General features: G+C 39.4%; 3 protein-coding genes across 3 annotated transcripts in view; 1 reads left to right on the forward strand and 2 right to left on the reverse strand.

The window, feature by feature from the left end:
• The first annotated feature begins 3,230 nt into the window (after positions 1 to 3,230).
• On the forward strand, positions 3,231 to 6,799 carry wfikkn1 (WAP, follistatin/kazal, immunoglobulin, kunitz and netrin domain containing 1). The gene is made up of 2 exons (XM_057843991.1): positions 3,231 to 3,551; positions 4,598 to 6,799. Exons 1-2 carry the CDS (start codon positions 3,282 to 3,284, stop codon positions 6,113 to 6,115), a joined length of 1,788 nt encoding a protein of 595 aa, XP_057699974.1. The 5' UTR covers positions 3,231 to 3,281; the 3' UTR covers positions 6,116 to 6,799.
• On the reverse strand, positions 6,575 to 12,316 carry mettl26 (methyltransferase like 26). The gene is made up of 6 exons (XM_057844001.1): positions 11,972 to 12,316; positions 11,639 to 11,801; positions 7,280 to 7,339; positions 7,104 to 7,171; positions 6,909 to 6,987; positions 6,575 to 6,818 (listed from the first exon to the last, which is right to left on the reverse strand). Exons 1-6 carry the CDS (start codon positions 12,163 to 12,165, stop codon positions 6,762 to 6,764), a joined length of 621 nt encoding a protein of 206 aa, XP_057699984.1. The 5' UTR covers positions 12,166 to 12,316; the 3' UTR covers positions 6,575 to 6,761.
• A 779-nt stretch (positions 12,317 to 13,095) lies between these two features.
• The window catches only part of LOC130920632 (girdin-like), a 29,523-nt gene continuing 14,860 nt past the window's right edge, over positions 13,096 to 27,758 (reverse strand). Inside the window, exons 12-29 of the mRNA XM_057843982.1 lie at positions 27,541 to 27,685; positions 26,715 to 27,368; positions 26,409 to 26,614; positions 26,131 to 26,325; positions 22,795 to 22,925; positions 22,578 to 22,716; positions 22,310 to 22,486; positions 21,995 to 22,156; positions 21,649 to 21,926; positions 20,573 to 20,716; positions 19,152 to 19,338; positions 18,915 to 19,060; positions 18,438 to 18,530; positions 17,994 to 18,196; positions 17,701 to 17,781; positions 17,176 to 17,409; positions 16,970 to 17,035; positions 13,096 to 16,644 (exon numbers count right to left, since the gene is read on the reverse strand). Of these exons, the coding sequence (XP_057699965.1) occupies positions 15,632 to 16,644; positions 16,970 to 17,035; positions 17,176 to 17,409; positions 17,701 to 17,781; positions 17,994 to 18,196; positions 18,438 to 18,530; positions 18,915 to 19,060; positions 19,152 to 19,338; positions 20,573 to 20,716; positions 21,649 to 21,926; positions 21,995 to 22,156; positions 22,310 to 22,486; positions 22,578 to 22,716; positions 22,795 to 22,925; positions 26,131 to 26,325; positions 26,409 to 26,614; positions 26,715 to 27,368; positions 27,541 to 27,685 (4,254 nt within the window). The 3' untranslated portion in view covers positions 13,096 to 15,631. The remainder of the gene's footprint in view (positions 16,645 to 16,969; positions 17,036 to 17,175; positions 17,410 to 17,700; positions 17,782 to 17,993; positions 18,197 to 18,437; positions 18,531 to 18,914; positions 19,061 to 19,151; positions 19,339 to 20,572; positions 20,717 to 21,648; positions 21,927 to 21,994; positions 22,157 to 22,309; positions 22,487 to 22,577; positions 22,717 to 22,794; positions 22,926 to 26,130; positions 26,326 to 26,408; positions 26,615 to 26,714; positions 27,369 to 27,540; positions 27,686 to 27,758) is intronic.

The raw sequence follows: 27,758 nt of genomic DNA on the forward strand, positions 1-27,758 counted from the left end.
AAGGAGGTCTAACTTCTTCTAATGAGGTCTAACGAGGCTACACTCGTTACCTGTATTAATGGCACCTGTTTTAACTCATTATCGATATAAAAGATACCTGTCCACAACATCAGTCAGTCACACCCCAAACTCCACTATGACCAAGACCAAAGAGCTGTCAAAGGACACCAGAGACAAAATTGTAGACCTGGACCAGGCTGGGAAGACTGAATCTGCAATAGGTAAAACACTTGGTGTAAAGAAATCAACTGTGGGAGCAATTATTAGAAAATGGAAGACATACAAGACCACTGATAATCTCCCACGATGTGGGGCTTCATGCAAGATCTCACCCCGTGGCGTCAAAGTGATTACAAGAACGGTGAGCAAAAATCCCAGAACCACACGGGTGGACCTAGTGAATGTCCTACAGAGAGGTAGGACCACAGTAATAAAGTCTACTATCAGTAACACAAGCCAGGGACTCAAATCCTGCACTGCCAGACGTGTCCCCCTGCTGAAGAAAGTACATGTCCAGGCCCATCTGCGGTTCGCTAGAGAGCATTTACATGATCCAGAAGAGGACTGGGAGAATGAGTTATGGTCAGATGAAACCAAAATAGAAGTTTTTGGTAGAAACACAGGTTCTAGTGTTTGGAGGAGAAAGAATACTGAACTGCATCCGAAGATCAGCATACCCACTGTGAAGCATGGGGGCGGAAACATCATGCTTTGGGGCTGTTTTTCTGCAAAGGGACCAGGCCGACTGATCTGTGTAAAGGAAAGAATGAATGGGGCCATGTATGGAGAGATTTTGAGTGAAAATCTCCTTCCATCAGCAAGGGCATTGTAGATGAGACGTGGCTGGGTCTTTCAGCATGACAATGATCCTAAACACACAACCAGGGCAACAAAGGAGTGCTTCGTAAGAAGCATTTCAAGGCCCTGGAGTGGCCTAGGCATTCTCCAGATCTTAACCCCATAGAAAATCTGTGGAGGGAGTTGAAAGTCCGTGTTGCCCAACGACAGCCCCAAAACATCACTGCTCTAGAGGAGATCTGCATTGAGGAATGGGCAAACATACCAGCAACAGTATGTGAAAAGTTTGTGAAGAGTTACAGAAAATATTTGGCCTCCGTTATTGCCAACAAAGGGTACATAACAAAGTATTGAGATGAACTTTTGGTATTGACCAAATACTTATTTTCCACCATGATTTGCAAATAAATTATTTAAAAATCAAACAATGTGATCCGTTTTTTTCCCCCACATTCTGTCTCTCATGGTTGTGGTATACCCATGTTGACAATTACAGGCCTCTCTAATATTTTCAAGTTGTAGAACTTGCACAATTAGTGGTTGACTAAATACTTATTTGCCCCACTGTATATATGGCGGAAAACACAGACAAGACTGAAAAAGCAGTTTCTGCTCTTGCACCCCTCTTTAAAATAAACTGCTGTATTTTAAACCAAAAGAACTGTTGTGTTTGATAGAACAATATGTCTATATGCTGCCATAGCAGATTCATGGCGTATGAAGCCCCCGAACTATTTTTAATTTGTCCGTTTTACCCTGGAGACCCCCGTTTACGGACGTCGCGCAACTGCTTTTGTTTCAACCCACCCATAAAAAGAAGGTAAGTAATCATATTTATTATTTGAAATGTCTGTCATTTTTAGCTCAGAATCGTTAATTGAAGTCTAATATTTTGTTTAAAAAAAAAAACAACTTTAAAAAATAATTCACTCGCATATTTTAAACTTTTAAACAAATTTCGTCACAATGAAAAATATGGTGTCTGTAAATAAGTCACGGATATCGACCTCATAACTTTTTTGTTACGGTCGCAATTTCCCCAATATTTTAGATGATAAATAAATGATCCAAACAAAGAAAAAAAAATGAAGAAAAAAAAAACATTTAAAAGGCTAAATATATGAAAAGAAAAATCTCAACCACTCCTTGATGTCTGCGATTTCTGCATCGCGACCCTTGTTCTGTTTCCATGTTTCACCCATAAAATCACCAAAAATGGCCCTGGCCATTCAGAGCTGTGTCTTGACACGCGGTGCCGTGATACATGCTACATGGAGTTTTTGAATCGAAAAGATCTAAGTACGCGTTAATATCTCGTTAAAATCTTTGCGTCTTTAATTATGCTCTCTGCTCTCGCCTCAAGTTAGGGTTTTGCTGTTTATTCTTTTTTTTTTCTCTCAAAATGCCCATCTGTTCAAAATTTTTCTTCCCCAGAAATCTGAGATTTTAAGCTTTCCAATGATGATATATCACATGCATATTGGACAATTTTGAAATTTGGCCAAATTAGGGGTCTCAGAGCGGAACATCAAGTCACCTAAGTGGTTCACGCCATATATGTTTTTATATATATATATATGTTAATCATTTTATTGTTTTTAATAGTTGATTATCTAACCTAAAGTGATCCCCCTTAGTATTTAACCCAGTGCCTGCAACTGACAACAACAGATGTCATTCATTTAAACTAAGGAATAGTGTGATTAAAAAAAAAAAAAAAAATCTTTCAGTGCCATTGACGGCGCTAGTTCATTCGCCCCTCCTTCTCAAAATCGATTGGACATCGAGGGCCATCAATGGCAGCCAATGAGTTAAATAAATACCCTGTAAAGTTGTTGTTTTTAATTAAAAAAAAAAAAAAAATCATAATTCGTGCATGTAAGGTTTAAAGAAAGGGGGAAAGGTTTACAGACGCCACCGCAATAAATGGTGTGTGGACACTTTTAACGTTGGACTTCTCACGGAGATGTTTATGTCCGAGCGCACGGTCGTTGGCATAGCTCCTAGTGTGTTTTCTTTGATGTTTTTACAATGTTTGTGCAGTTGCTGGGTGCATGTCCCCGCTCCATAAAGGTTTGAGACACTGGACGGTCGAGGGGGCGGCTCGAGGGTCCTGCCCTTTATCCCGTCTCCATTCAAAGTCTGGTGAGAGGTGATGTTGCGCCTCTTTCTCATTGTGCACTTGGGTGTGTTTGGTTCACTATTCCGTGGCTGTATGAATCGCCCATGGTGAAAATCGATCTACCGACACGCCAATTTTTATATGGACTATCATAGAAACGACTACCCTGTATGTTTTTTTCTGTTTGATTTGTCTGAAGTTTCATGGCGCACGAAACTTGGATGGAAACTTTACGCACTGCAAGACGACATGTACATTGCGTACAAACCAGACCTCGCTTGAAAAGCTACAAGAGCTTCCTTATCTTGACATAAATGAGGTATGGAATTAATCAAATGAATACCTTTACAGAAGAGCAAAAATGTATAAACCTCCTCGACTACCTTTGGATTATGGATGCGCCAATAAGAATACAATCTGGCGCAATGCATTAAACTTTAACAGACAAGAAAAGCGATGGATCCGCGGATATTTAAGAACTATTTGGATTTTTCAATTACTGGGACTTTCTGTAGGTGCAAGTGTATCAGCACCCAAAGTGGAACACGAGGGGCTTTGTCCCAACACATTGAACACAAACCTCTGGGTTGACGCACAAAGCACCTGCGAGAGGGAATGCAACGTTGACGAGGTGAGGACATTTGTTCTAAAACGTTATTTATTTAGAAAAAAAAAAACCCTAAATATTCCAGCTGACAAGAATCCGAATTTGTATTAGTGGAAACGAATGAAGTACTTGGGACTTTTAATTAACTACACATGAAAACGGATACAATGTTCTTAACTAATTTTGATTCATTGATTAGGATTGTTTGTTGACTTATAAGGCAGCATGTAGAAAATTCTCCTATTAAGCAAAATTCTTAAAAAAAAAAAAAAAAAAAAAAAAAGCCCGAAAACTGGTATTAATTAATACAGTGTCCAAGGACAGTGATCCCTCGTTTTTCGCAGTTAATTGTGACCAGAACCCGCCATGATAAGTAAAAAAACACGAAGTAGCCCCCTGCCCCCATTTTTGTGTGTGTGTTCAATGTATTTATTCAGATTTATCATTGGAAAGTTTTGAACATGTTACTCTCCCAAATTATTTTTATACAAGTAAAAATATAGACACCCAATCCATTAAAAAAAAAAAGCAGAAAAATGCTTGTCTTTGATAAATGCTTCATTGAGTGAGTCCACTCAAGCTGCTCACGTACACACAATGAGTTGCCACTGCAACTGTTTAACAAGTTAGCCGAAGTTGATGCATGCTGCGCTTTCAAGTCTCTGTTTACTAGCTTCTCAGGCAAGAGCAAAGCTTAACTGTCTGTCAATCATCGTTAACTTTAATACGTAAGTAACTCCAGTGCACTCACTGCCTGACCGACAAAGAGCAGGGAGTTGGAGGGAGGGATGGAAGTAGAGAGACTACGCGATCGGTTCGGCCCAGCTCATCTGTATTCCTTTTTTTTTTTTTTTTCAATTAAAAAAATATCCGCAATGGACTGAGGGTGTGAAGTTTGAAGCGCGAAGAAGCAATGGATCACTGTACATCACATTTTTGTATTTAGAATTAGAATACATTTTAGGTTTTTTTTCCTTTTACTCATGTATCTCCACTTCTATACTTACAGGAGTGTGAGTGCTTACGCCAACTACATTATGTAAATGTTGTGGTTTGTGTTGTGCGAGCAGGACTGTGCCGACTTTGAGAAGTGCTGCACCAATGTGTGCGGCCTCAACAGTTGCGTTGCTGCACGGTTCTCTGACGGTACGACTGCTCAGCCTGGTGGCTTTGGAGGAGGGAAAGGGGATGGTCCACCAGGCTCCACGGCAACCTGCGATGGATTCATCTGCAGCCAGCAGGGAGCCACATGTGACATCTGGGACGGGCAACCCATCTGCAAGTGCCAGGACCGGTGCGAGAAAGAGCCCAACTTCACCTGCGCATCTGATGGCCTCACATACTTCAACCGCTGCTACATGGATGCAGAGGCCTGTATCCGGGGGGTGACTCTAACGGTAGTCACCTGCAGATTCTACCTTGCAGGACCCCACACTAGTCCGCTACCTCAGGACACAACTGCTAATCCCACACCAACATCCTCTCAAGAGCACCCGATGCCACCCACGCTGTACTCCAACCCTCATCACCAGTCTATTTATGTTGGAGGCACGGTTAGCTTCCACTGTGATGTTATAGGCATCCCCAGACCTGACGTAACCTGGGAGAAACAAAGTGAGCGGCGTGAGAGGCTGGTCATGAGGCCGGATCAAATGTACGGCAATGTGGTGATTACCAACATCGGACAGCTAGTCATCTACAATGCTCAGGTGTGGGACACGGGCATCTACACTTGCATCGCACGCAATTCCGCAGGGGTTCTCCGTGCTGACTACCCCTTATCAGTTATACGTCGGGCTGATGACGACTTCTCCGAAGATCCAGAGATGCCAATGGGGAGGCCCTTCTCACCAGCAGATTGTCTGGCTGAAGTGGACACGAGAACATGCAGTGGTGAGCGCCATGTGGATTGGTATTACGACAGCAAGCTTGGCTCCTGCATGGCGTTCAGCAACAGTGGATGCGAGGATAGCCGCAACCGATTTGAGACTTATGAGGAATGTAAAGCCTCCTGCCAGAGAGAGGGCATGGGGATCTGCTCCCTCCCTTCAGTCCAGGGTCCCTGCAAAGCTTGGGAAGTGCGTTGGGCTTGGAATTCTATCATGAAACAGTGCCGAGCGTTCGCCTATGGTGGCTGCCAGGGGAATGCTAATAGCTTTGCCACACAAAAGGAATGTGAAGCAAACTGCCCAACACCCAAAAGGAAACCTTGCAAGACATGCCGGGTTAAGGGGAAAATGGTTCCCAGTCTATGTCGCAGTGACTTTGCCATTGTGGGGAGGCTAACTGAGCTCGTTGAGGATCTGGACTCAGGATTGGCCCGCTTTAGCTTGGAAGAAGTTCTCAGAGATGAAAAGATGGGCTTGACTTTCTTCAACACCAAACACCTTGAGGTGACCATTGACAGGATAGACTGGAGTTGTCCCTGCCCAAACATCACTATGGAGGAGAACCCCCTACTGGTGATGGGGGTGGTGCAAGACGGCATGGCAGTCATCCATCCAGACAGTTACGTCAGGGCAATAACTGATCGCAGACTTAAGAAGCTCCGTGAGGTTCTGGTTAAAAAGACCTGCCAGACATTGTAAAACTCCCGAGACTTGTTATTGCACAGATGGCTGCAGGACCAAATGGCACTGTGAAACATTTAGCACTGAGGTGGAGATTAACCCTTCAAAAATTAAACAAGATACAGAAGCACTACTGGTATCTAAAGCCACTTAAAATATATTATGTATGTAGTATGTTGAGGTCTTATTCTGGTGTTTTTATTTTGATTTTAATAAACACTGTAGTTTATTCTTTGCCTGTATTATTGCATTCACAATGAAATTTACTTTTATAGCTGTCAGAAAATAGCTTTATACTAACTTGTGTTGCTTAGCAAAACGTCACCTAAATTGTCTTAATACCATTTTTTAAAATTGTTTTCAATATCTAATGTGCACATTACCACCTATAAATCACAATAATTTATCACTATTATATCTGCTAAATGACCTTTATCTACAATGAGAAGAAAAACACAAAAAAACAAACCCATAAAATTAAGGTAAGCTCCAAGTTCCTTTTATTCAGATGTTCAATCAGGGATATTTTGTACTAAGGATATATAGTATGATACAATCATTCTGGCTGTTTATTGTTCATGTCAAATTTATTTGGCAACATGTCTGAGCCAAAAGTTCATTTAAGGCGCTTGCTGTTATCTGTTCAGCATACGAGCAGGGCACATCACACCAAACTTTCCTTCCTGAACAGGAGACATTTGTTGTTGGCTGGCATGTCCACCTAACATAAAAAAAACATTCCTTCACATTAATACCTTAGAATTAAAAAAAAAAAAAAAAAAGTTATTCATTTTAAAAGCTGATAACTTACAATTTTCTCTAGAAATAAACCATGCATTTCTGCCAACGACTTAAGGAGGGAAATATCCCTGAGGCCCCACTCTGGGTTCCTGCAAATGAAAACATTTCATTCTTGAATCTAACTTCATAAATGCATTCAGAATAATTATTACTTCTTTTACACTGACATGATTCCACAAAACAGTGAACAAAAAGTTGAAAATACCTCTGCCGTAGACTTAAGTCAAAATCAACATTGCTTTGTGGTGTGATGCTGCCATTCACTGCATAAGGCTGGAGAGCACAGCAGAAATAGTATCACATAATAATAGTAATTTTATAGTGCAGATATTATTTCATGCAATACACATTTATGAAGACGTAATTTTCTTTGAAACCTACTCCATATGTCAACAGTTGACCTTGCGGTTTCAACACTACTCCAGCTCCTTTGAATAAACCCTAAAAAAGGAAATAAGGGAGTCTTACGTCATTAAAGGAAGCAAAGCATAGGAATCACAGTCATAAACTGTATTGAAAATTCTGGAATCGTGCTCCAACAGAAAAGTAAAGTGTGAATTCAAAAAAGAAATACAATAGATATTTATTTACAATTTGAAACACTTTCAAGGTCACAATAATTCAACAATCAGAATAACAGCACACTTTATACACACTATTTATTGTCTTGTTTGAAATCAATTTTGAAGAGACAACCTTGTCTCATGCAAAAGAAGTATCTGTATACAATATACATCGAACAGGTATTCAGCTTTCCAATCAGTCCAACTTTCATTAACATGACAACTGGCAAAGGAGTTTAGGCATTTGGACTACATGATTGCCAAACTCCAGAATGTCAAAATATGTTCTGTAATAATAAAAAATGGAAAATCTGGATGTGGTTATTTCTAGAGGTGGGAATCTTTGGGCACCTAACGATTCGATTACGATTCAGAGGCTACGATTCAATTATAAATCAATTATTGATGACCCCCCGCTATTAGCTGCTTATGTTTTGTACATTAGTTACAAAAACTGTTAAAAAAAAAAAAAAAAAAAAAGCCTCGCAGGCTTAAATAAACGACTATTTCAGTATCAAGTTAACAGTTAAAAACAATAAATAATATACTCAAATCCCCATTCTGTATCAGCAGCTTTAAACTACATTCAATTAATGTAATGTTGTCAATCAACCGTTAAAGTTGTTAAAATTGCTCCTGTTATTCCATAATGTCACTTTCGACATGTGAAAGTTTTAAAACTATTTTAAAGATAGATTCAAGTCAATATTTTACCGATTTAGGAGTATTTTCGATAAAAAGTTGATTATTTTGCTTGGAAGGTTCGCTACAACAGCCTTGCAGGGAATTCTACTGCTTCAAGATGGCGGCCGTTTACTAACGCCCGCATCTGACTTTCTCTACATGTGCTGCTATCGCCACGAGTCTATTTTGCATCTAGTCCTATATAAAAACGATATCTACCTCAACATTATGTGGACGTAGTTTGTAGCAGCTTTCGGCAGCAGTCAGGTATGTTGTTGTTTTTTTTTTTTTTATCTCGCGGCATGAGTTGAGCTAGAGCCTTGAGTTGAGCATTGTCATTACCCGAGGGGCCGGGTAATGACAAGCATGATGTTTAGCTACTCTCGCTCCGTTCCTCATTTCGTCCCGAAGACCGCGCGGCGCGCTCAGTGTGTTTTACTTCCGCTTTACTTGACATATTTCAATAATCGGAATTTGGATGTTTGTGAATCGTTCTCAAATCTTCCACGGCCGAATCGCGAATAATCTAAGAATCGGAAATTTCGCACACCTCTAGTTATTTCCCATTTTAGAGAAGCCTCTTGTTGCAGATTGGATGCACCTAAGTCTAAGAATGCAGTATGGCAATATTTTAATTACCCAACCACACCAGAGAAGACTGGGTGCAAAACATGCAATGATAAAGTAAGCATGGGAGCAGCAAATCATTCTTTTTATTCAAGTTTATAAGCGATTCCTTCGGCGTGTTGGAACTCCGTGCACTTCGGAAGCTTAAGTATTTATTTACTGTTTCTTTGGTTAAATAAAAACACTTTGTGAACAAAGTTAAATGTTAACAGTTTATTATCCAACAGTTTTTGGCCATTTTTATTACACTCTTGCTGCTTACGAATGTCTGCTCCAAATATTGGTTGGCGGCCTCCTTAACTGCAAATTATTAGTATCGGTCCTGAAAATCCTACATTGTTGATCATTTTTATATTTACAGTACATTTGAAAATACAATGCTACTGTTCAATTTTATTTCTATTCATTTAATTCAGGAAATTTGACTTCACACATAAATTGAGAATCCAGCTCGGTCACGGAATTTTTTTAAACTTGCTTAGTAAAACCATCGTTTCACTGTTTATATTTACAGTAAATCCACACTTGATTGGTGGGCTGATAATTCACACATCACACTAGTTGTATACAAGGAATTCAATAGTGAATTTGGTATCCCTTAACAGTGTTTTTATTGCACTTAATTAATAATAATTAATGGTGCACTGAATACTTGGATGTGTTTGTAATACTTGAGCATAATGTCATCAACAGATGATTTGAATATGTCCGATATGTATATTTTATTTTTGTGTCTTTTGACTAAATGCCTAAATAAGTCAAGTGACTCCCAACTACTGGGTACAAACCCTGTGTATGTGTGTTTTATTATACTTAGCCAATAATGAGGGTACAGATTCAGATCATTTTTGTCGAAGCAGAATTTTGATACAGCGCTAGCACTGGATACTGTATTGTGCAGGCGTAAAGTGGCCTGCGGAGGTGGGTGCAGGTACAGTCATTGCAGGATAAATTTGTGGCCTATAATTATACCAGGATTTATATGGGTCATTAAAAAGCACTAAAAGTCATTAAATAAATGTTGTCAAAATTCAGGCCTTGAAACATTAAACTAAATATTCAAGGCAGTAAAAATTATGTAAATTGTCAGTTAAAGAATTTTTTTAAAACAAAATTTTTAGAGTGATATTATTAGCTAGCTGATAATATTGGCCAATAAAAATCATTTTAAAATGATATGGAATAATATCAACATCGTTTTTTCCATTTTCGGTTTTGGGCCAATATGCGTGTTGCCTTCAAAGTAAATGTAGAAGCCTTCTGACTTTGTTTAAGGGCTGGTCACCACTTAGCACAGCAGTTATGCTTACTGACCATTAGTTGTCTCCAACATAAGATGCTTGAGATGCGTTATGTGAGCATACCATTTGTATTTATGGTGCAAAAATTAAATAAACAATAATTACATTACATACATCATTCACTGTACTGAAGCTGTGTGCCTTTGTTATTATTTTGAGCTAGCACTGCATGAGCCATATGTGATATGCCAGTAACTTAATAGCACTTTGCACTTGCACCTGATCAATTAAACTGATGTTGCACCGTTTTGATTTTAACAATAAATTTAGTGGTGCAATATAGGGACTTTTCCCATAACTTCAGTTGAAGTTGTTCCATTATTTTTCACAGAATATTTATTGGAAAACCTTGAAGTTGTTACATTTAGCATTATTAACGTATCCAGTGGGGCATCACAATACAGTTAATAAGGGTGTAACGGTACATGTAATAGTATTGAACCGTTTCGGTACGTGGTAGTCAGTTCAGAACGGACGCGTACCGAACGAGTTTCTGACGTAATATAACCCTTACTTTTCGATGCTGTGAGTCGATCGGGTTACAGTTTCTTTGTGTAGATTATATTTACTCTGCCTTCTCTACTATAATGAGGACCAACACAGTAGGACAGTCCAGAAACGTCAACGGCGCGACAAGGTGGCCGCCGCGAGAACGCATTGAAACGTGGGCGTTAGAGTCAATCAGCCAATGCACACCACTCGCAGTGCGGCCGAGTGTTAGATGCGTCCCAGGAACGGCTCAACGCAACGCATGCGAAAAGAACGGCAGAGTTTATTATTTGACGCGAGTCGCGGCCCTCCTGCGTCAATACTAGTTGCTAGAATCGGGCCGGAAGTCACTCGTGTAATAATAGGGTGGATCCGGTCGATTTTCCATCTAATATGCAATCGTAACCTACTTTTTGAGTCCATCAGATCTCTTGAGTGGTAGATCGGGGCACAGTTGACTAGTCTTTGTTGGTTTACTGCTGTCTTCTCTGCTATAATAATAACCAACACGGTCCCGTGTTCAATACAAAACCCTCCTACCACAACAAAACAACTAGGAACTAATATTCACATAGGAACTAAAGTTATACAACATAAAATATACAATATAAATGAATACTACATCACATTTGTAAAATATAAACACATAATAAAATAAATAATAGCCCATTTAAATAAAATAAATTGAAATGAGCTAAAACACCTGTAATTAAATAATAAGAATAATACACACATCCTGCTTACACAATTAAATTTATTAATTTCTGTGTGGCGCTTTAACTTGAGAAAATCCATCAATAAAGCTTTTGAAAACCGTTCATAAGAAAAACAGTTAACCATAATATGTTAAGGCACGACTGCGTGTATCGATATCGGTTTGATAATGGTATCGGATTTTTGGAGCCGGACAATATCGGGATGTCGGTTATCGTTTAAAAAATCATTATCGGACAACTCTACTTACAATTTGCAGTTGGGCATGGATATTACATTTGTTTAAAGTGGCATTAAAATGCATTAAATGATATTTGCTAATATCTGTAGAAACCCTGTATACCTATCCCCAAAATACGCACCTCTGTACAAGCCATAGGAGAGATGTGGATCATGTTAATGTTTAGGACTAGATCGAGGCTCTCTGGTTGGATCCCTCCCCAGTGGTCATGACTCAGAGAAGCATCCAGGTGGATGGCAGGCTTCACATTGTTCAGCTGGTAGTGAGCTCTGTAGGCTTCTATACTGAAAAGACACAAGCGCGGTGTATTGTTATTTCAACCACGCAAACACGCCTACATTAGTGGACCGTGTTGCGTACATTCTCAGTAATCGACATGAGATACGACACGGAGCTTACAGCATCGGGAAAAAAAAAAAAAAAAAAAAAAAAAAAAAAACCTAAAATAGTATACCTGCTTAAAGACCGCTCGTCGTACTCTGATGGCTGCCAAGTAATGTTCTGTAGAGCCCCAGCGAAATGTATAACATGCTGTCCAGTACCGGAGGAGATTTCAAGTGCTTGTAGCCGCCTGTCAGTGTTCACGCAGTCCCGCAACACCACCAGGATGGGCTCCTTGTTTCTTTCCGCAGCGGCGGCATTCAGCATCCTGTTAGAGCCCGGGTACAACTGTCGGCTAATGCAATATAATTTACGGAGCCACCCCAGGACCCGTGCTTTTTTAGTCCAAACTGCAACGCACAGTTCCGAATGTTTAGTTTTTCGCTAGAAAATGCTCAACTTCCGGTTTGTCACAAGTCACGTGGGTCCTTGCATCCAATTAGAAAGCTCGAAGAAGAAGCGGTCACGTCCCAAACGAGGCATTGTGTTTATTTTCCTCATATACTGTATTCGTTTTATTATAGAGAAAACGACACTCTATATCACACATGATAATCTCAATTCTTTTAGGATTACATTTAAATGTAATAGTGACAGAAATCTGTTTAGCAAGTCAAACGCACTGAGCCCCTGGTAGGATGACATGTTTTGGCAATTCATATACAATGAAATAAAATTAGGTTTGACAGAAAGGTGAAAGGTGGTTAATCTGCATAACAGAGCTTTACAGAGGTGCCAAAGGTACAGCCTGCCATTCAGGTTTTCTGTAGTTAATGTTTGACAAAATCTGTGTCATTTGACTGCTAGGCCTCCTATCGTACTTCTTTCTACCACGACTGAGAAAAAAAGTAGAGGCAAAAAATAAATAAAATAAAAAAATGCAGTGGTGGGCTGTTGGGGTCAAGAAAGCCTTTTCTGCTGTCCAACATAATCACAAGTTTGTCAATTTATGAAAATTGTGGGGATGAAATAAATTTTATTAAATATATTTTAAAATATTTTAAATGTATTTATTTTATAAATATAAAGGTTTTGTTAAAGATATATATTCTAATATAATTCATTTTAAAATTGCTATTTTTAATTTATTGAATGGAAATATTCTGTGTTATACAAAAATACAAAAGAAAGAGGAAAACGGGTTTAAAAAAAAAATCATTAACAGTATGTTTGAGCCACGAGTAAAAAAAAAAAAAAAGCCAGTGACATATGACTTGCTTCATCTCATCTTTCTCTTGAAAGAGAAATATTTCAATAACCTCATCTTTAATATGTAGTTAGTTTAGCGAGTTAAGAGTATTTTTGTGGAGGAAATCACTCACCTTGCATACACTACAACAGAGCCCGCTAGAAAAATTAGACGATGCAAATGGTCAATGGGTGTGCCACCGACTCTGCCTTTAGACCAAGGGTGTAGGTTTGCACAGGGACAGTAGAGACATAACACTAGCAACTTTTCAGGATGCTCAAATTGTCCCCACCAACTTTAAAGCAACCTTATTTGCATTAAATATGTATAGGTCATGTAGATTGTGTTCCCATATGTTGTAAGGATAGAATTGACGCTACCATTATGAATTGAATTAATTTCCTAATGTTCAGACTTAAACTGACCTCTTTTCAGTTGCTGAATGTGCTGGTCCATTTTTTTCTCCTCAAACGCACGTATGATTAGCTGATGACTTTCATTTATTAAATATTTATTTTCTACATTATTTTATTTTAAAATATTTTTTATTTGCAGCCTGTACAGACATTTTTCAGATAATCATACATTCATCATAATCGAGGTAAAATGTTTTCATTTTTTTGGTTGTGTTTGGCTGTGCTTGTGGACAAAAGCAGTAGTTTTATACCCGAAGGAAGGCTCCATTTTTATATATTTTTGTTATGCCCAGACAAAGATGTTTTTTCAATTCTCTATAATTAATTTATTTCGACAAATGTTGAGTGGTCTGAACACAAATGTTTGTTTTTTTGCATTTCCTGAATAGTTAAGATTTTATTAACAAGTGTGTATGTTAATATAATTTATGTTCAAACATTGCAATTTAAATTTGCCTATAAAATCCAGACATTCATTCTGGAAGTTTTCAAAATGTTTCTTTCGTAGTTTTTGATAACAAAAGTAAAAAAAAAAAAAAGGTATCAATTATTAGGTTCATATTTGTGAGAAATGAAGCCCTGACCCCCATCTACCCAATCTGTTCGGTCTTCTTAATGTCCTGTCCCTAGCAAAAAGTGTTCATGCAGCTTATGCTGTCCCTACCACTGTTGAGACCAAACATACGCCCTTGCTTTAGACATTCAGTCTTATACTATATATGTGATATCTATGAGCCAGACTACATTGTACTGACAATGCACAGTACAACGTTTACACAGCAAATGTAAATTATCCAGTTTTAAGAGTCTGCGACTTGTTTTTATTTTATAATATGACAAAGATCAAGTTTTGGGGTGGGAGAAATGGAGAAATGGCTTTGGGCGTGAGAATGGCTTGAAATGTGTGAGAAACACGGTCCAAAATTTTACACACACATATAGTTGATAAATAGTTTTGAAAGCCAATCAGATCCATGGTTGCACCCAATGAGCTAGTTTCACATGGGAACTTGAACATGACATCAATGCGTCCTGTGATTGGATGCTTGCTTATGAGAGCCGGCATCTCTATGCAGATCAACAGTCACACCAGAACCACACCTGGGAGCTTTTACCAGTAAAATCTAATAACCGTTTTTTTGCCCCACAATGAACAAAGAAGAGAAAAATTTAGATAACTGGGCGATAAACTGGCAAGACCATTTTAAAAACCGTCGTTTCCAGAAAAGTTCGCTCTTTCGAAAGAGGAGGACAGTCAACCCCCGAGCTCGCTTACATGTCCCCGGCCTTAAAGCGAATCATAACATAAGCTAGGAACCTCTGTCAATAGAAAACAATGTGTAGTTGGAATGGAAACATACAGATAAACTGCACATACAACCAATCAGTGAAGTCTTGATGAAAAAAAAGAAAATGGATTTTGTGCGGAAATAACCACTTTTGGTGACCGCCAGTTAGCCGAGTGCAAACATTTTATTGAAGTTTTCACGTTTATTATGTTTCATTCATAGTTTTTGCTTTTCTGCAATGTATGCAAATAATGTGTGTTTTTGATTATTATTTCTTCAGTCATGGAGTCGTAATTGATGGTACTATGAGGGTTATTTGTTCAAGTCAGACTAAGAGGGAGCTACTCAAGGCCTGGATGTAAAATGCACAGCCCATCACTAAGAAAATGATATAAACGGTCACAGTTGGCTGTTGCATATCAAGATTAGTAGGCTCGACGACAACAGATTGCTCTTGTTTTAGTTCAAAATGGGTAGATGGGATTGTGCTGCTATTCAGCATAGTGGTAAACTAACCCCAGGGGAATTCAGAAATATGTTTTGGTTTTCCATCTAGTTGTTTTTGAACAATAAATATGGGGTGGAGACTGTCAGTGGCTTTTGAAACCTTTTGTTTTTCCGTATGCACCCCCTTGATGAGAAAAAAATAAGATCGCTGCCCTAACATGTTTCCAAAGCATAATCAACAAGAGCAGAGGATAATAAAATAACTAAAAAAACATGGCTCAGTAAACAATCTGCTTTACATGTTTAGCCAGTAACACATACTAGTATAAGTGGCCAAACCTCTCAGTCCATTGCCAGCAAGATTGCAACTTTGCACATTTTCCATTTGTTGATTATGTGTTTTGAGTAGACTTATGGCTCGATGGATTGCAGTTTTGTTTTCCCATTGGACTCATAGATAGAAAAAAATCTGGGTGGTCATTCCTTTCAATAACACCTAAAGAGCTCCCCTCAGAATCACCGAAGATTGTGTTTGAAAAGACAGCAGTGAGACTAAATGGGGAGTTTAAATCTGCCGACTCCTGCACAGGTGGTTTATGAATGTCTTTGGTTATAATGGCTGTTGGGTCTCTTGGAGGTTTGACTGGAGGACTGGGTTCAGGCCCAGTAGTTTCACTGATTGGTCGTGGTTGTTGATTGGACATGGCTGCGTTTTCTTGTTTCACTTGGTTATTACACTTTTCTGAAATGGGGGCAGGAAGTGTCTCAGTCTTGACAACCACCCTGCATTCGTTGACGCTGGGGCGTCTAGATGAGCCATCAGCTGTGGAAATTACACTGCTAGCACGAGGAAGACTTTTAGGTGACCCACAGCCTTTGAGTCGCCCTTCTTTCCCTAGAGGATTGGAGAAGCAATTGAGGCACCCAGACATTGATGACGACTTACCCTGAACATAAAACACTGTAATTGGTGAACAAGCTGGAGTCTGGGTACATTCCGTATAACTGGAGTTATATCTTAAATTTGTGCTCAACATGCCCCCTGAATCTGACGAACGACGTGTCAGTTTTCCTTTAGATCCCCTTCTAATGCTCTTTATCCCACGTGTTGGCCAGACGTCCTGTTTTGGTGTAGGCTCTTTCTGTTGAGATATAAGACTGAGCTCTGATTCTTTGCTATTTGTCAAAGGAATGCTCGAAGCTTTCTCCTTGTGTGCTGTGGAGGAGATTTGCTGTGTGTGCTGCGGTGTGGAGAGGTCAATAGGCGGCTGGTACGAGACTGAGGAATGGCGGGAGAGTTGCTGCTGGACCGGGCTGCTGCCATTTGACCAGGGTTCATTATCCAGGCTCATGCTGAACTCACCACTGCTCTCACTTTGAGCTCGACTCTGGGTGGTGTTAATCTCTGGAAAGACATTTTAGTATATGTTGGAGTCTGCATTGTTACATTTACTTAAATACATATGGTGAATCAGATTCTTTTTTTATTTACTGCTTTTACAACTAATGTATGATATTGTTAATGATAGAAAGAGGGCAGCAGAACCACATATTCCATGGCTATCGTTTTTTTTCTTCTTCTTCTTTTTTTTTTGGTGCCTCAGTGGTCAGCAGGCAGATTTATACGAAACAAGGTCATGATAGCGATTTGATGGATTTACTCTAATTCCTGCAAGGGTAATACATCTGTATTTGCTGAATCCGCTAAACGGCTATTCATAAAGCCTTACCGTGATGCTGCAGCTCGTCGCTGTCCTCAAAACCAGATGGCGACGCACTATCATTTGAATCCTTGTCTGTGGATCACACATATTTTTTAAAAGATGCACATTTAAATTCAATAGTGTTAAATGTTGAAGTCCTCTACATGATGATTTTCTTTTGTTTTAAATAACTGGATGTCAATGAAATGAATGGCTTGCAAATCCCTCTCTACCTGTCAGGTCTGACACATATGGGACATCAGTGTCAGTGGCTGTAGGGTGGAGATGGATGGATGGTTCAGTGGTGGGATGCAAATGAAGCGCGGATAAGATGGATGTGCTGAGGAATGAGGTCAATATTTTATTCCTGTCCAGTAAATTAGCTTCTGACCCTTCCAACTCCTCAGAGCTGTATGCCCACTGTTCCTGCTCCAACAGGCCAGGGGGATGCACCATGCTGCTCAGGGCTGAAATGTTGCAGCAAAGAACATGACAATTTGGTGAATGGAAGTTATGGGTGATAATGGTAAGGATGTATAGGCTCTAACAGAGACTAAAGCAAATTTGCTTTGGCAGGTAAAATATTATTGCCTTCAAATGTAGCCAATTTGATGCAGTCTGAATCCTATGAAAACCCATATTGTCATGCCTTTCTGATAAATTCTGATGTTATAGAGTAGTATTCATTCCTGATGTAGCAGTGAAATTAAAGATAATTATGAATATAGGATCAAACACTTGAACACAATCTGTCTTACATAAGGAACGTTGGATGAGAGACTTCCTTCTGTCCTTGTTCTTTGGCCTGTTCCTCATACGGGTAAACAGTCTTTGTGTGGCTTTTAACAGACAGCATTCACATGGGTGATTAACATGCAATGGATTAAAATGAGAGATAGTAAAAGATAGGTTGTAGGTGAATGAGATGGTTCAGTGAAGAGAAACAAGACAGAATGAGAGACATTTTGGTGCATGCAGAGGAAAGTGTAAAGACTGTGCATAAGGAAGAATGACAAAAAGCCCATGCGCAATTCAACAAGTTTATACTCACTGTTGTTTGACTGCGGTGATATGGTATCACCTGCTGATGCAGCGGTAGAACCGCCAGAGCCATCTGAACCAACAAAGGAGCTGCTGTCATTGCACGAGAGTTGAGCCTCCGAGTGTGTTGGTGTGAGAGGGTGTTCTAGTCCTTGTTCACGACTATTAGATTTGATCAATTTCTTTAGTTTGAGAGTGATCCAGTTTCCTCGCCTGTTGAGAGTGAACAATTAAAAAAGGAATGGGAGTGGACAGGGGATGCATAAGTTGGTACCGAGCCATTGTTTACCTTTTTGTTTTTTCTTTGTTGGAATGATAAATGAAATGATTATTATCTGTTTTTTCATAACTCTACTACTACTGCCTAATATTAAGTTTAAACATTTCTACAATCCGATAGAGGTCAAAAGAGATCTAGCGCATCACATCAATCCCCAAATGTCGAGCAATTTACCTGCGAGGAGGTGAGGGCTCATAGAACTTATACTGGTCCATTATCTTCTCCTCTAGCTTCTCCTTCTGCCTTCTCAAATCATTAAGTTTGTCACTGAGTAAACAATAAGAGAGTTGACAAAGTTATTCCTTTTAAACGTTTCCCTTAAATAAAGATTTGCTTGGCTGATTTGCTTTCACAAATCCATTTAAGAAAATAATTTAGAGTGGGCACTTCATTAAACGTCATCTGTCACGTCCACTACAAATCACTGATTATCTAATAAACGTCAGAGTTTAAGTTCAATGAAAAAACATGTTTGACAATGACTTAAATTACGGTGTCTTTGAAGATGTCTTTGGAAAATGACATACAAATACATGGATTCTAGCAAATTCATCTGTTAAATTTATGCTTTCCAAATATGTTTTCTTCAGTCTTCCTGTTGTATATTGTGTTTTGATAAAGTACAGTATTTAAATGAGTCATACTGCTTACATATACTGTCGTTCTTCGATGTGAAACAGATCTTTGCTCTCCATTGTCTGTTCCAGCAGAGTTCGGTTTTGCAGCATCAGTGTGTCAATTTGACTGAGAAGATGGCGATTCTCCTCCTCTAGGTTCCCCTTTAGTTGGCTCAACAACTATACCCAAATGCCAATTGTCAAATCAATTTGTTCAAAAAGGTTTGTGTAAAACGGTACAACATGTTATGTAAAGATCAAGAGTCCACACCTCGCACTGGTTGGTGAGTTTTGTGGATGTGATATCAAGTTGCTGATACTCTTTTTTGAGCTTGGAAAAATCAGCCTCCAGCCAGGCGTGTGCCAGCTTGGTTTCATTTAGTTGACTCTTGAGTTGCTTGTGGTCTGCTGACAGCACCTCATTATCATTCAAAAGTTGACGATAAGTCTGATTCAGCCTGAGTAAAAAAAAACAAAAAACAATATTTTAGTAAACAGTAATAAATAGCATAACTGTGTTAAGACTAGTTGTATTTTTGTTTTTTATTATTAAGACGATCGTATTGAATTTTTGCACTGGTATTAATAAATAAAATAATCCGGTCAGCTCCCCTGTCGTCCCCGCATCTCAGATCGTCAAATGCTGACGAGAAATAATTGTTTGCTCTTTATGATGTCGCCTTTCTACTCTCATTAGTCTGTTAAGAAAAATGTAGACATATTGCGACATCTCCCGTGTCCGCGCGCTTTGTTTTGGGCGCTTGAGTAGCACATGATGGACGGATTGACATAATTTGTCAAACCAACCGACACCCTCTGACACGAAAAAAAAAAAAAAAAAAAAAAACACTCGGAAAAAATTGACATGTATATACAGTTTCATTGCAAATCAGTATTATGGTGATCATACTAAATATTCTTTTTTTTTCTCTGCACATATGAGGTAAATATCGCTGCCATGAAGCCTCCATATAGTGACAGTTTTCTGCCCGCTTCACTGCCGTCATGCGACCGCAGCTCAGCTTTTGCTTGCCTCGTAGCTACGCGTGTTTTAAATTACTGTAAATTTGATAGTATATCGTCATAGGTACAGTCCCGAGTCTGTTGAGAAAAGTAGAACACTAAACCATGCTCGCTAGATTTGTGCGGTGTTTTTGTCTGTTTGAGCAGCATTTGATAGGCTCCACGTTAACAAATATGTGACAAAGTCATTTCCTTTCATTTTATGACTCGTTCACCGCATAGTCATTACTGGAAAGTCAAGTTAGCAGCAAGCTAGGTCAGGAACCGGAGGACCGAATCACTGAACGGGAAGTGACAAAACTCAGTCTTTCCCCCCTGCCTGCACGCTTGCTGCTTATTTGGCCACACGTGGAAATGAGTGACAGACGCCTTGATTCTGTTTCCGCTCCCTCCCCTGCACGCAATGAGGCTGGCGTCTGATTGGTCGTGTGCGATGTCAGAAGACGCTGCCGCTTGCTCAACGCCCTCCCACGCAGCGAACAAGCGCCACCAACTTCATAGAACGAATCAGTGCAGATGGTGATTAGTTCGGTCTCGTTCACCCAAACAATTCGTTCAAAAAGAACGAATCGTTCGCGACCGATACAACACTAGTTAAGACTATAGAGTCACAACCCAAGAGTGTATGCAGACGTATGTGCTTTTGTGCCTACGGTCCCATTTTCTCACCAGTCTTTCTCATCCCGGAGCCTACAACATTCAGCAGCTGCGGCCTGATGATGTTCCTTCTCCAGACTCATCCTCATTTGCTCTTCCTTCAGGCCTTTCTCCAGATCTTCTAATTTGGTCCGTTGCTGCAACAGGTTGTTGTACCTAAAGTAAATATGACAAATAAGAAATTATACTAATCCACTGCAAAAAAAAAAGAATAAGAATTTAGACAGTGATCCCTCGTTTTTCGCTGTTAATGGGGACCAGAATCCGGCGCGATAAGTGAAAAACCGCAAAGTAGCGCCCCCCCCCCCCCCAAATAAAACATTTCAGTTTTGTGTGTGTGTGTGTGTGTTCAATGTATTTTTTTTCGATTTAGCATTGGAAAGAGATACATATAAGACATGTTTTTTTTTCACTTTTTAAAAAAGTTACATATATATTAATAGATGGTTTTTAAGCACTTCAAATGTAATAATTATGATAAGTTTTAAACATGTTACTGTCCCACCGAATTATTTTTTAAAACAAGAATAAAGTAGTAAAAAATGCTTAGCTTTATTAAATGCTTGATTGAGAGAGTCCACTCAAATCCGCTCAAGCTGCTCACTTACACACAATGAGTTGCCACAGCAACTGTTTAACAAGTTAAACAATGATTGATGCCTGCGGCACTTTTTGAATTTGTGTCCCTGGCAAGATCAAACACAAACATCTGTCAATCATCGTTAACTTTAATAAGCAACTCCAGTGCACGTACACTGCCTGATTAACAAAGAGCAGGGAGAGGGAGGGAGCAAGAGTGAACCTCCGCGATCGAATTGGGACAGGACATCTGCATTTTGTTTGTAAAATAAGAAAGAAAAAAAAATCTGCGATGAACTGAGGGCGCGAAGTTTGAAGGGTGAAGTTGCGAGGGATAACTATCTATTAGCATGGGTTCAAAATGAAAACATCCTTCCAAGCCATATTTACTTTAGTAAAGGAAAAATAATTTATTGATATTAAACATTTATTTATTTATTTATTTATTTATGCATGTATGTATGTATTTATTTATTTTCTGAGGGGCTTTACACCCTTCCTTCTCTTACCTATCCAGCAGCGTCCGGTGCTCTAGCTCAAGTGTCCGATGGGCATTTTTCAAACAGCTTTGTTTCCCAATGAGGACTTCATACTCTGTGGCTTGCCGCTCATGGAGAGCTGCCAGACGCTCATGATCACGTAATAGCTGTTCATGAGCACCACGCAGTTCTTCCCGTTCACGTATTGCACTGTCCCTCTCGCTTTCTGTTCCCACCTGCTGCTGCTGCAACTGAGCATTCTGTGCCATTAAGGAAGCACTCTGGGAGTTCAGGGTGGATTTTTCCACCTGGAAAAGCAAGTAATTCACTGCATTTTGATCCAGACAGATTAGTTTTTATTCGTTCTTTCCTGTACCTGCAGGTCTGCATTGTGTGTCTGCAAGGTGGTGTTGTTCTCCTGAAGGGCAGCAGCTTGCCTTTGCAGGGCGAGGATTTGAGTTTGGTGACTGTCTGACTGACTCTCCATCTGCTTTAAATGGGCCTGCAGAGCCTGGCGCTCTGTCTCCAGGGTTGCATTCTAAAAAGAGGAAAGTGAAGTATAAATGGTTGATGATAAAGACCTTCTACTGTAATTTAACGTCTGTATCAACATATTTGTCAGTTGTGAGTCACATTTCACCAATATACCTTTTTGGAGCTATAAAGTGATTGACAATGAACCGCAACTTACATTCCTCTCTACTTCAATCAGTCGGTCTTTAATATTCAGCAGCTCTTTGGTAGCTTCGTGGCTTTCACGCAGCCATTCACTCATTTCATTTCTATTTTCTCTCAGAGGGGAAGCACTTGATGCGCTCACTTCCTCCTCCAGCTGCCTTTGTTGCAAGGCCTCATAGTTCACTTTTACCTGCGTGGTGGGACAGAGTTCAAACAGCTGGAACTGGGCAAAACTACAAAACAAGATATTTTCAGTAAGGTTATGTCATGACGTAACATACAGTTCTGAGCTCATGGTGAAGCTGTTGATTAAGCGTGGAAAATTCTTGGAGACGGGTTTTTAGCACAGCCATCTTGTCTTCTTTAATTTGAAGAGACTTCCTCATGGATAACTCCAGTTCTGACTCTAGCATATTGAATCTGTATGATAGAAAATGTTATATGATAAATAAGTGTGTGTGAGGGGAGGTGGGGAGGGGGTAACTGTTACATTCATACCTGTGTTCAGTTTTGTCAGGTTCCAGAGATTGTTTACTCTTTTGGCTGAGAATTCTAATCTCGTTCTCATGGGACAAACATTCTAGTTCATCTTCTCTCTGTCGGGTCTTCAATTTCTCACTGACAAGCTCCTAAAGAGATTCAGTCAGCCAGGATTAGTGGCTGAAAAATATGTGTATAGTAGCACAGTAACTGTTACACAGGTACACTTTCTGTATTGACTATACAGTCATGGACGAAATTATTGGCACCCCTAGAATTTTTTGAGATAATACAGCATTTCTCACAGAAATTAATGCAATTACAAATGTTTTTAGTATGAATGTGTTTATTTCTTGGATGTGCATTGGAAAACACAAAACAGCTGAGGAAAAGGTCAAAATTGAAACAATTTTAGACAAAACTCAAAAAATAGGCTGGACAAAATTGTTGCCTCCCTCACCTCAATATTTGGTTGCACATCATTTGGAAGAAATAACAAAAAGCGATCACTTTTTATACCATCAACAAGTTTCGTGCACCTCTCAGAATTTTGGACAACTCTTCTTTTGCGAACTGTTCCAGGTCGCTCAGATTTAATGGTGTGCCTTCTTGCAACAGCAATTTTGAGATCTCTCGTTTGAGATGATGCGCAACCAAATATTGAGGTGAGAGTGCCAACAATTTTGTCCAGCCCATTTTTGCATTTTGTGTAAAATTGTGTACATTTTTGGCTTTTTTTCTCTTCAGCTTTTTTATGTTTTTGCAATGAAAATCCAAAAAATAAACAGATTCATACTGAAAACATTTGTAACTGCGTTAATGTCTGGGAGAAACTGTGAATTTTCTGGAAAAATTCCAGGGGTGCCAATAATTTCGTTCATGACTGTAGTTTGTTACTGTCCATCACAAAACATATTTTTCTTGTTAGAAAACAAAGAATGTGACCGTTGATTTTTAAATTAAAAAAAACAATCTTTTCCTTGGAGTATACCGTGCACTAATACTGGACTGTCTCAGAAAATTAGAATACACAATATTCTAATTTTTTGAGACAGTCCTGTGTATATATACAGGACTGTCTCAGGAAATTAGAATACACAATATTCTAATTTCCTGACTGTCTCAGGAAATTAGAATATTGTGTATTCTAATTTCCTGAGACAGTCCTGTATATATACACAGGACTGTCTCAAAAAATTAGAATATTGTGTATTCTAATTTTCTGAGACAGTCCAGTATAATCTGAAAGATACTGTATTCATGTACATTTTTTTTCTCATTTCCTGTACTTTTGAATGTTTCTAGGAGGCAGTTTTATATTCTTAGTATATTACAGCTGCTCAATTTCTACAAGATGAAGAAAAATGCAGCAAATTTATTTGCAAAAGTAATAATTTGATATTATGATGTTAAGTGTCAGAAAATTATTTACTCAACAAACATTTAATTTGAGTTGATGTTAATGAAACAGAAAGTTGTCAAATAATTTGGTTCCTTAGAAGATTATCCGTAAATGTCTGATAACTACAACAGAAATAGTAATACAGTGCCTTGCAAAAGTATTCGGCCCCCTTGAATCTTGCAACCTTTCGCCACATTTCAGGCTTCAAACATAAAGATATGAAATTTAATTTTTTTGTCAAGAATCAACAACAAGTGGGACACAATCGTGAAGTGGAACAACATTTATTGGATAATTTAAACTTTTTTAACAAATAAAAAACTGAAAAGTGGGGCGTGCAATATTATTCGGCCCCCTTGCGTTAATACTTTGTAGCGCCACCTTTTGCTTCAATTACAGCTGCAAGTCGCTTGGGGTATGTTTCTATCAGTTTTGCACATCGAGAGACTGACATTCTTGCCCATTCTTCCTTGCAAAACAGCTCGAGCTCAGTGAGGTTGAATGGAGAATGTTTGTGAACAGCAGTCTTCAGCTCTTTCCACAGATCTCGATTGGATTCAGGTCTGGACTTTGACTTGGCCATTCTAACACCTGGATACGTTTATTTGTGAACCATTCCATTGTAGATTTGGCTTTATGTTTTGTATCATTGTCCTGTTGGAAGATAAATCTCTGTCCCAGTCTCAGGTCTTGTGCAGATACCAACAGGTTTTCTTCCAGAATGTTCCTGTATTTGGCTGCATCCATCTTCCCGTCAATTTTAACCATCTTCCCTGTCCCTGCTGAAGAAAAGCCGGCCCAAACCATGATGCTGGCACCACCATGTTTGATAGTGGGGATGGTGTGTTCAGGGTGATGAGCTGTGTTGCTTTTACGCCAAACATATCGTTTTGCATTGTGGCCAAAAAGTTCAATTTTGGTTTCATCTGACCAGAGCACCTTCTTCCACATGTTTGGTGTGTCTCCCAGGTGGCTTGTGGCAAACTTTAAACGAGACTTTTTATGGATATCTTTGAGAAATGGCTTTCTTCTTGCCACTCTTCCATAAAGGCCAGATTTGTGCAGTGTACGACTGATTGTTGTCCTATGGACAGACTCTCCCACCTCAGCTGTAGATCTCTGCAGTTCATCCAGAGTGATCATGGGCCTCTTGGCTGCATCTCTGATCAGTTTTCTCCTTGTTTGAGAAGAAAGTTTGGAAGGACGGCCGGGTCTTGGTAGATTTGCAGTGGTCTGATGCTCCTTCCATTTCAATATGATGGCTTGCACAGTGCTCCTTGAGATGTTCAAAGCTTGGGAAATCTTTTTGTATCCAAATCCGGCTTTAAACTTCTCCACAACAGTATCTCAGACCTGCCTGGTGTGTTCCTTGGTTTTCATAATGCTCTCTGCACTTTAAACAGAACCCTGAGACTATCACAGAGCAGGTGCATTTATACGGAGACTTGATTACACAACGGTGGATTCTATTTATCATCATCGGTCATTTAGGACAACATTGGATCATTCAGAGATCCTCACTGAACTTCTGGAGTGAGTTTGCTGCACTGAAAGTAAAGGGGCCGAATAATATTGCACGCCCCACTTTTCAGTTTTTTATTTGTTAAAAAAGTTTAAATTATCCAATAAATGTTGTTCCACTTCACGATTGTGTCCCACTTGTTGTTGATTCTTGACAAAAAAATTAAATTTCATATCTTTATGTTTGAAGCCTGAAATGTGGCGAAAGGTTGCAAGATTCAAGGGGGCCGAATACTTTTGCAAGGCACTGTATTCCTTAGTATATTTTAACCAGCTAAATTGAGTACCAAAACCATCATAGTACTCATTCATCATATTACAGTATGATTTACTTTAAAACTATAAAGATGTTTTTGAAATGCACTGTGTGTCGGAGCTCATTTGATGAAAATATCAATTGAGCTGATTATTTTTTTTAGTCTCCTCATTACCTCTCTCAGTGTGTCTAAGGTTCTCATGTTGATATCGGCTTGCTTGGCCAATTCTCTGTTGTCTCTCTCTAGCCCTTTGACCCTCTCAGCGGTTTCCCTTAACTCCTCCACCTCCTTCACCAGGCAGCGCATCTCCCTTTCCAGGGTTGTCATGCAGACATTACTGCTATCTAAATTGGCGTCTTGAATTTCAGCCTGAATTGGAAGATGTAGCAACTTAATATTTGTTCAGTAATGACAAATTTAGTACACTCAAAATCCGGTAACCTGGCACTTACCTGCTGGCGAAGTCGGCGATTCTCTTTCTCCAGTTGCCTTTTTGCTTTCTCCAATTCAGCCGTTTCATGTTCTAAACTCTGCTTCTCTGTTTCCACTTGTTCCAACTGGCGTGCAGTAATTCGAAGTTCTTCAACAGTGGCCTGGAGGCTCTGGTTGTCTACCTCTAGTTCTTGAACTTCAGCTTCCAATCGATGGATTTTTCGCTCTAAGGAGGAAGTTTGAAAAAAAAAAAAAAAAAAAATGTGTCGACTTCAGTGTGTCTTCTAACTAAAACATGCTCTCCCAAACCCACACTCAAAAACTACCTGCATGGGTTAAGGAACTTTGCAGTTGTTGATTACTGGAGTCCAGAGCCCTGCATTTGGCCTCCAGACGCTCTGTGTGCTTGTTAGAATTAGTGAAGCGTGCTGGCAGGCCCATGAAGACGTTGTCGTGGTTGGAGCTGCTGTTTCTTGATCCAGGAGAGGGATTTTGTGATCCAATAGAATAATGGACACCGTCGAGATTGTTGTCCAGGTTCAGTTCCAGGTCTGACACAACATCTTTAAAGGGTTTGCCGCTATTTTTATCCTCAAACTGTCCTTTTTCTTCAAAATAATGGACTCTATTTGGTGAGAGCTGAAAGCCGGTGTAGCTGTCCTCAAGTTCTTCGTTTTCTGGATCTGTATTGAAAATCTTCTGTTTAACTGGACCTGGGTTGGGAATATTGCTCTCTTCATGTGAAGAGTGAATAAATGACATGTTTTCATTTGTCAATGAGTTCCAGTCAGTGCAGCAAACCAATTGTTGGACATGATCCTTCTCACTGTGTTGGCTTTTTTTGTAGGGCTGTGCATTGTTTTGAATATGGGCAGATCTGAGCTCCTCAACAGTCTTTACGAGACTTTGGTTCTCCTTCTCCAACTTCAATAGCCGACTACGTATCTGCTCACTCACCTCCTCGCTTAGAGTCTGCCGCCCTTCAGACAAACACAAAAGGGTGATAAACAGTGGCAGCAAGAACCTGAAAATGTAATAATAAACATTTGTTTGGTGATTTAGAATGTTAGCATTTGTTCTGCTTAATTCTGCGTTATTGGAGTACCGTTTTCCTTTCATATGTTATATTCATCTGAATATCCCAGCTTTTACCCTGAGAGTTGTCAGCAGTTTTAGATAGTTGTTCCAACTCCCATCCCAGGTGCTGAGACTCCTCCATGGTCCTCCTCTGAGCTAAACACAAAGTCAGGTTTTCATCCTGTAGCTCCTCAATGCATTTACGATCTGCATCCCTTCCCTAAAGTGAAAATACACATTGATTTTTTTGTTAATTTTGATAGAGAAGGTGCACATTAATGAACATATATTGA

This window comes from Corythoichthys intestinalis, chromosome 8 (genome assembly GCF_030265065.1).
Source record: "Corythoichthys intestinalis isolate RoL2023-P3 chromosome 8, ASM3026506v1, whole genome shotgun sequence".
Taxonomy (NCBI): Eukaryota; Metazoa; Chordata; class Actinopteri; order Syngnathiformes; family Syngnathidae; genus Corythoichthys; species Corythoichthys intestinalis.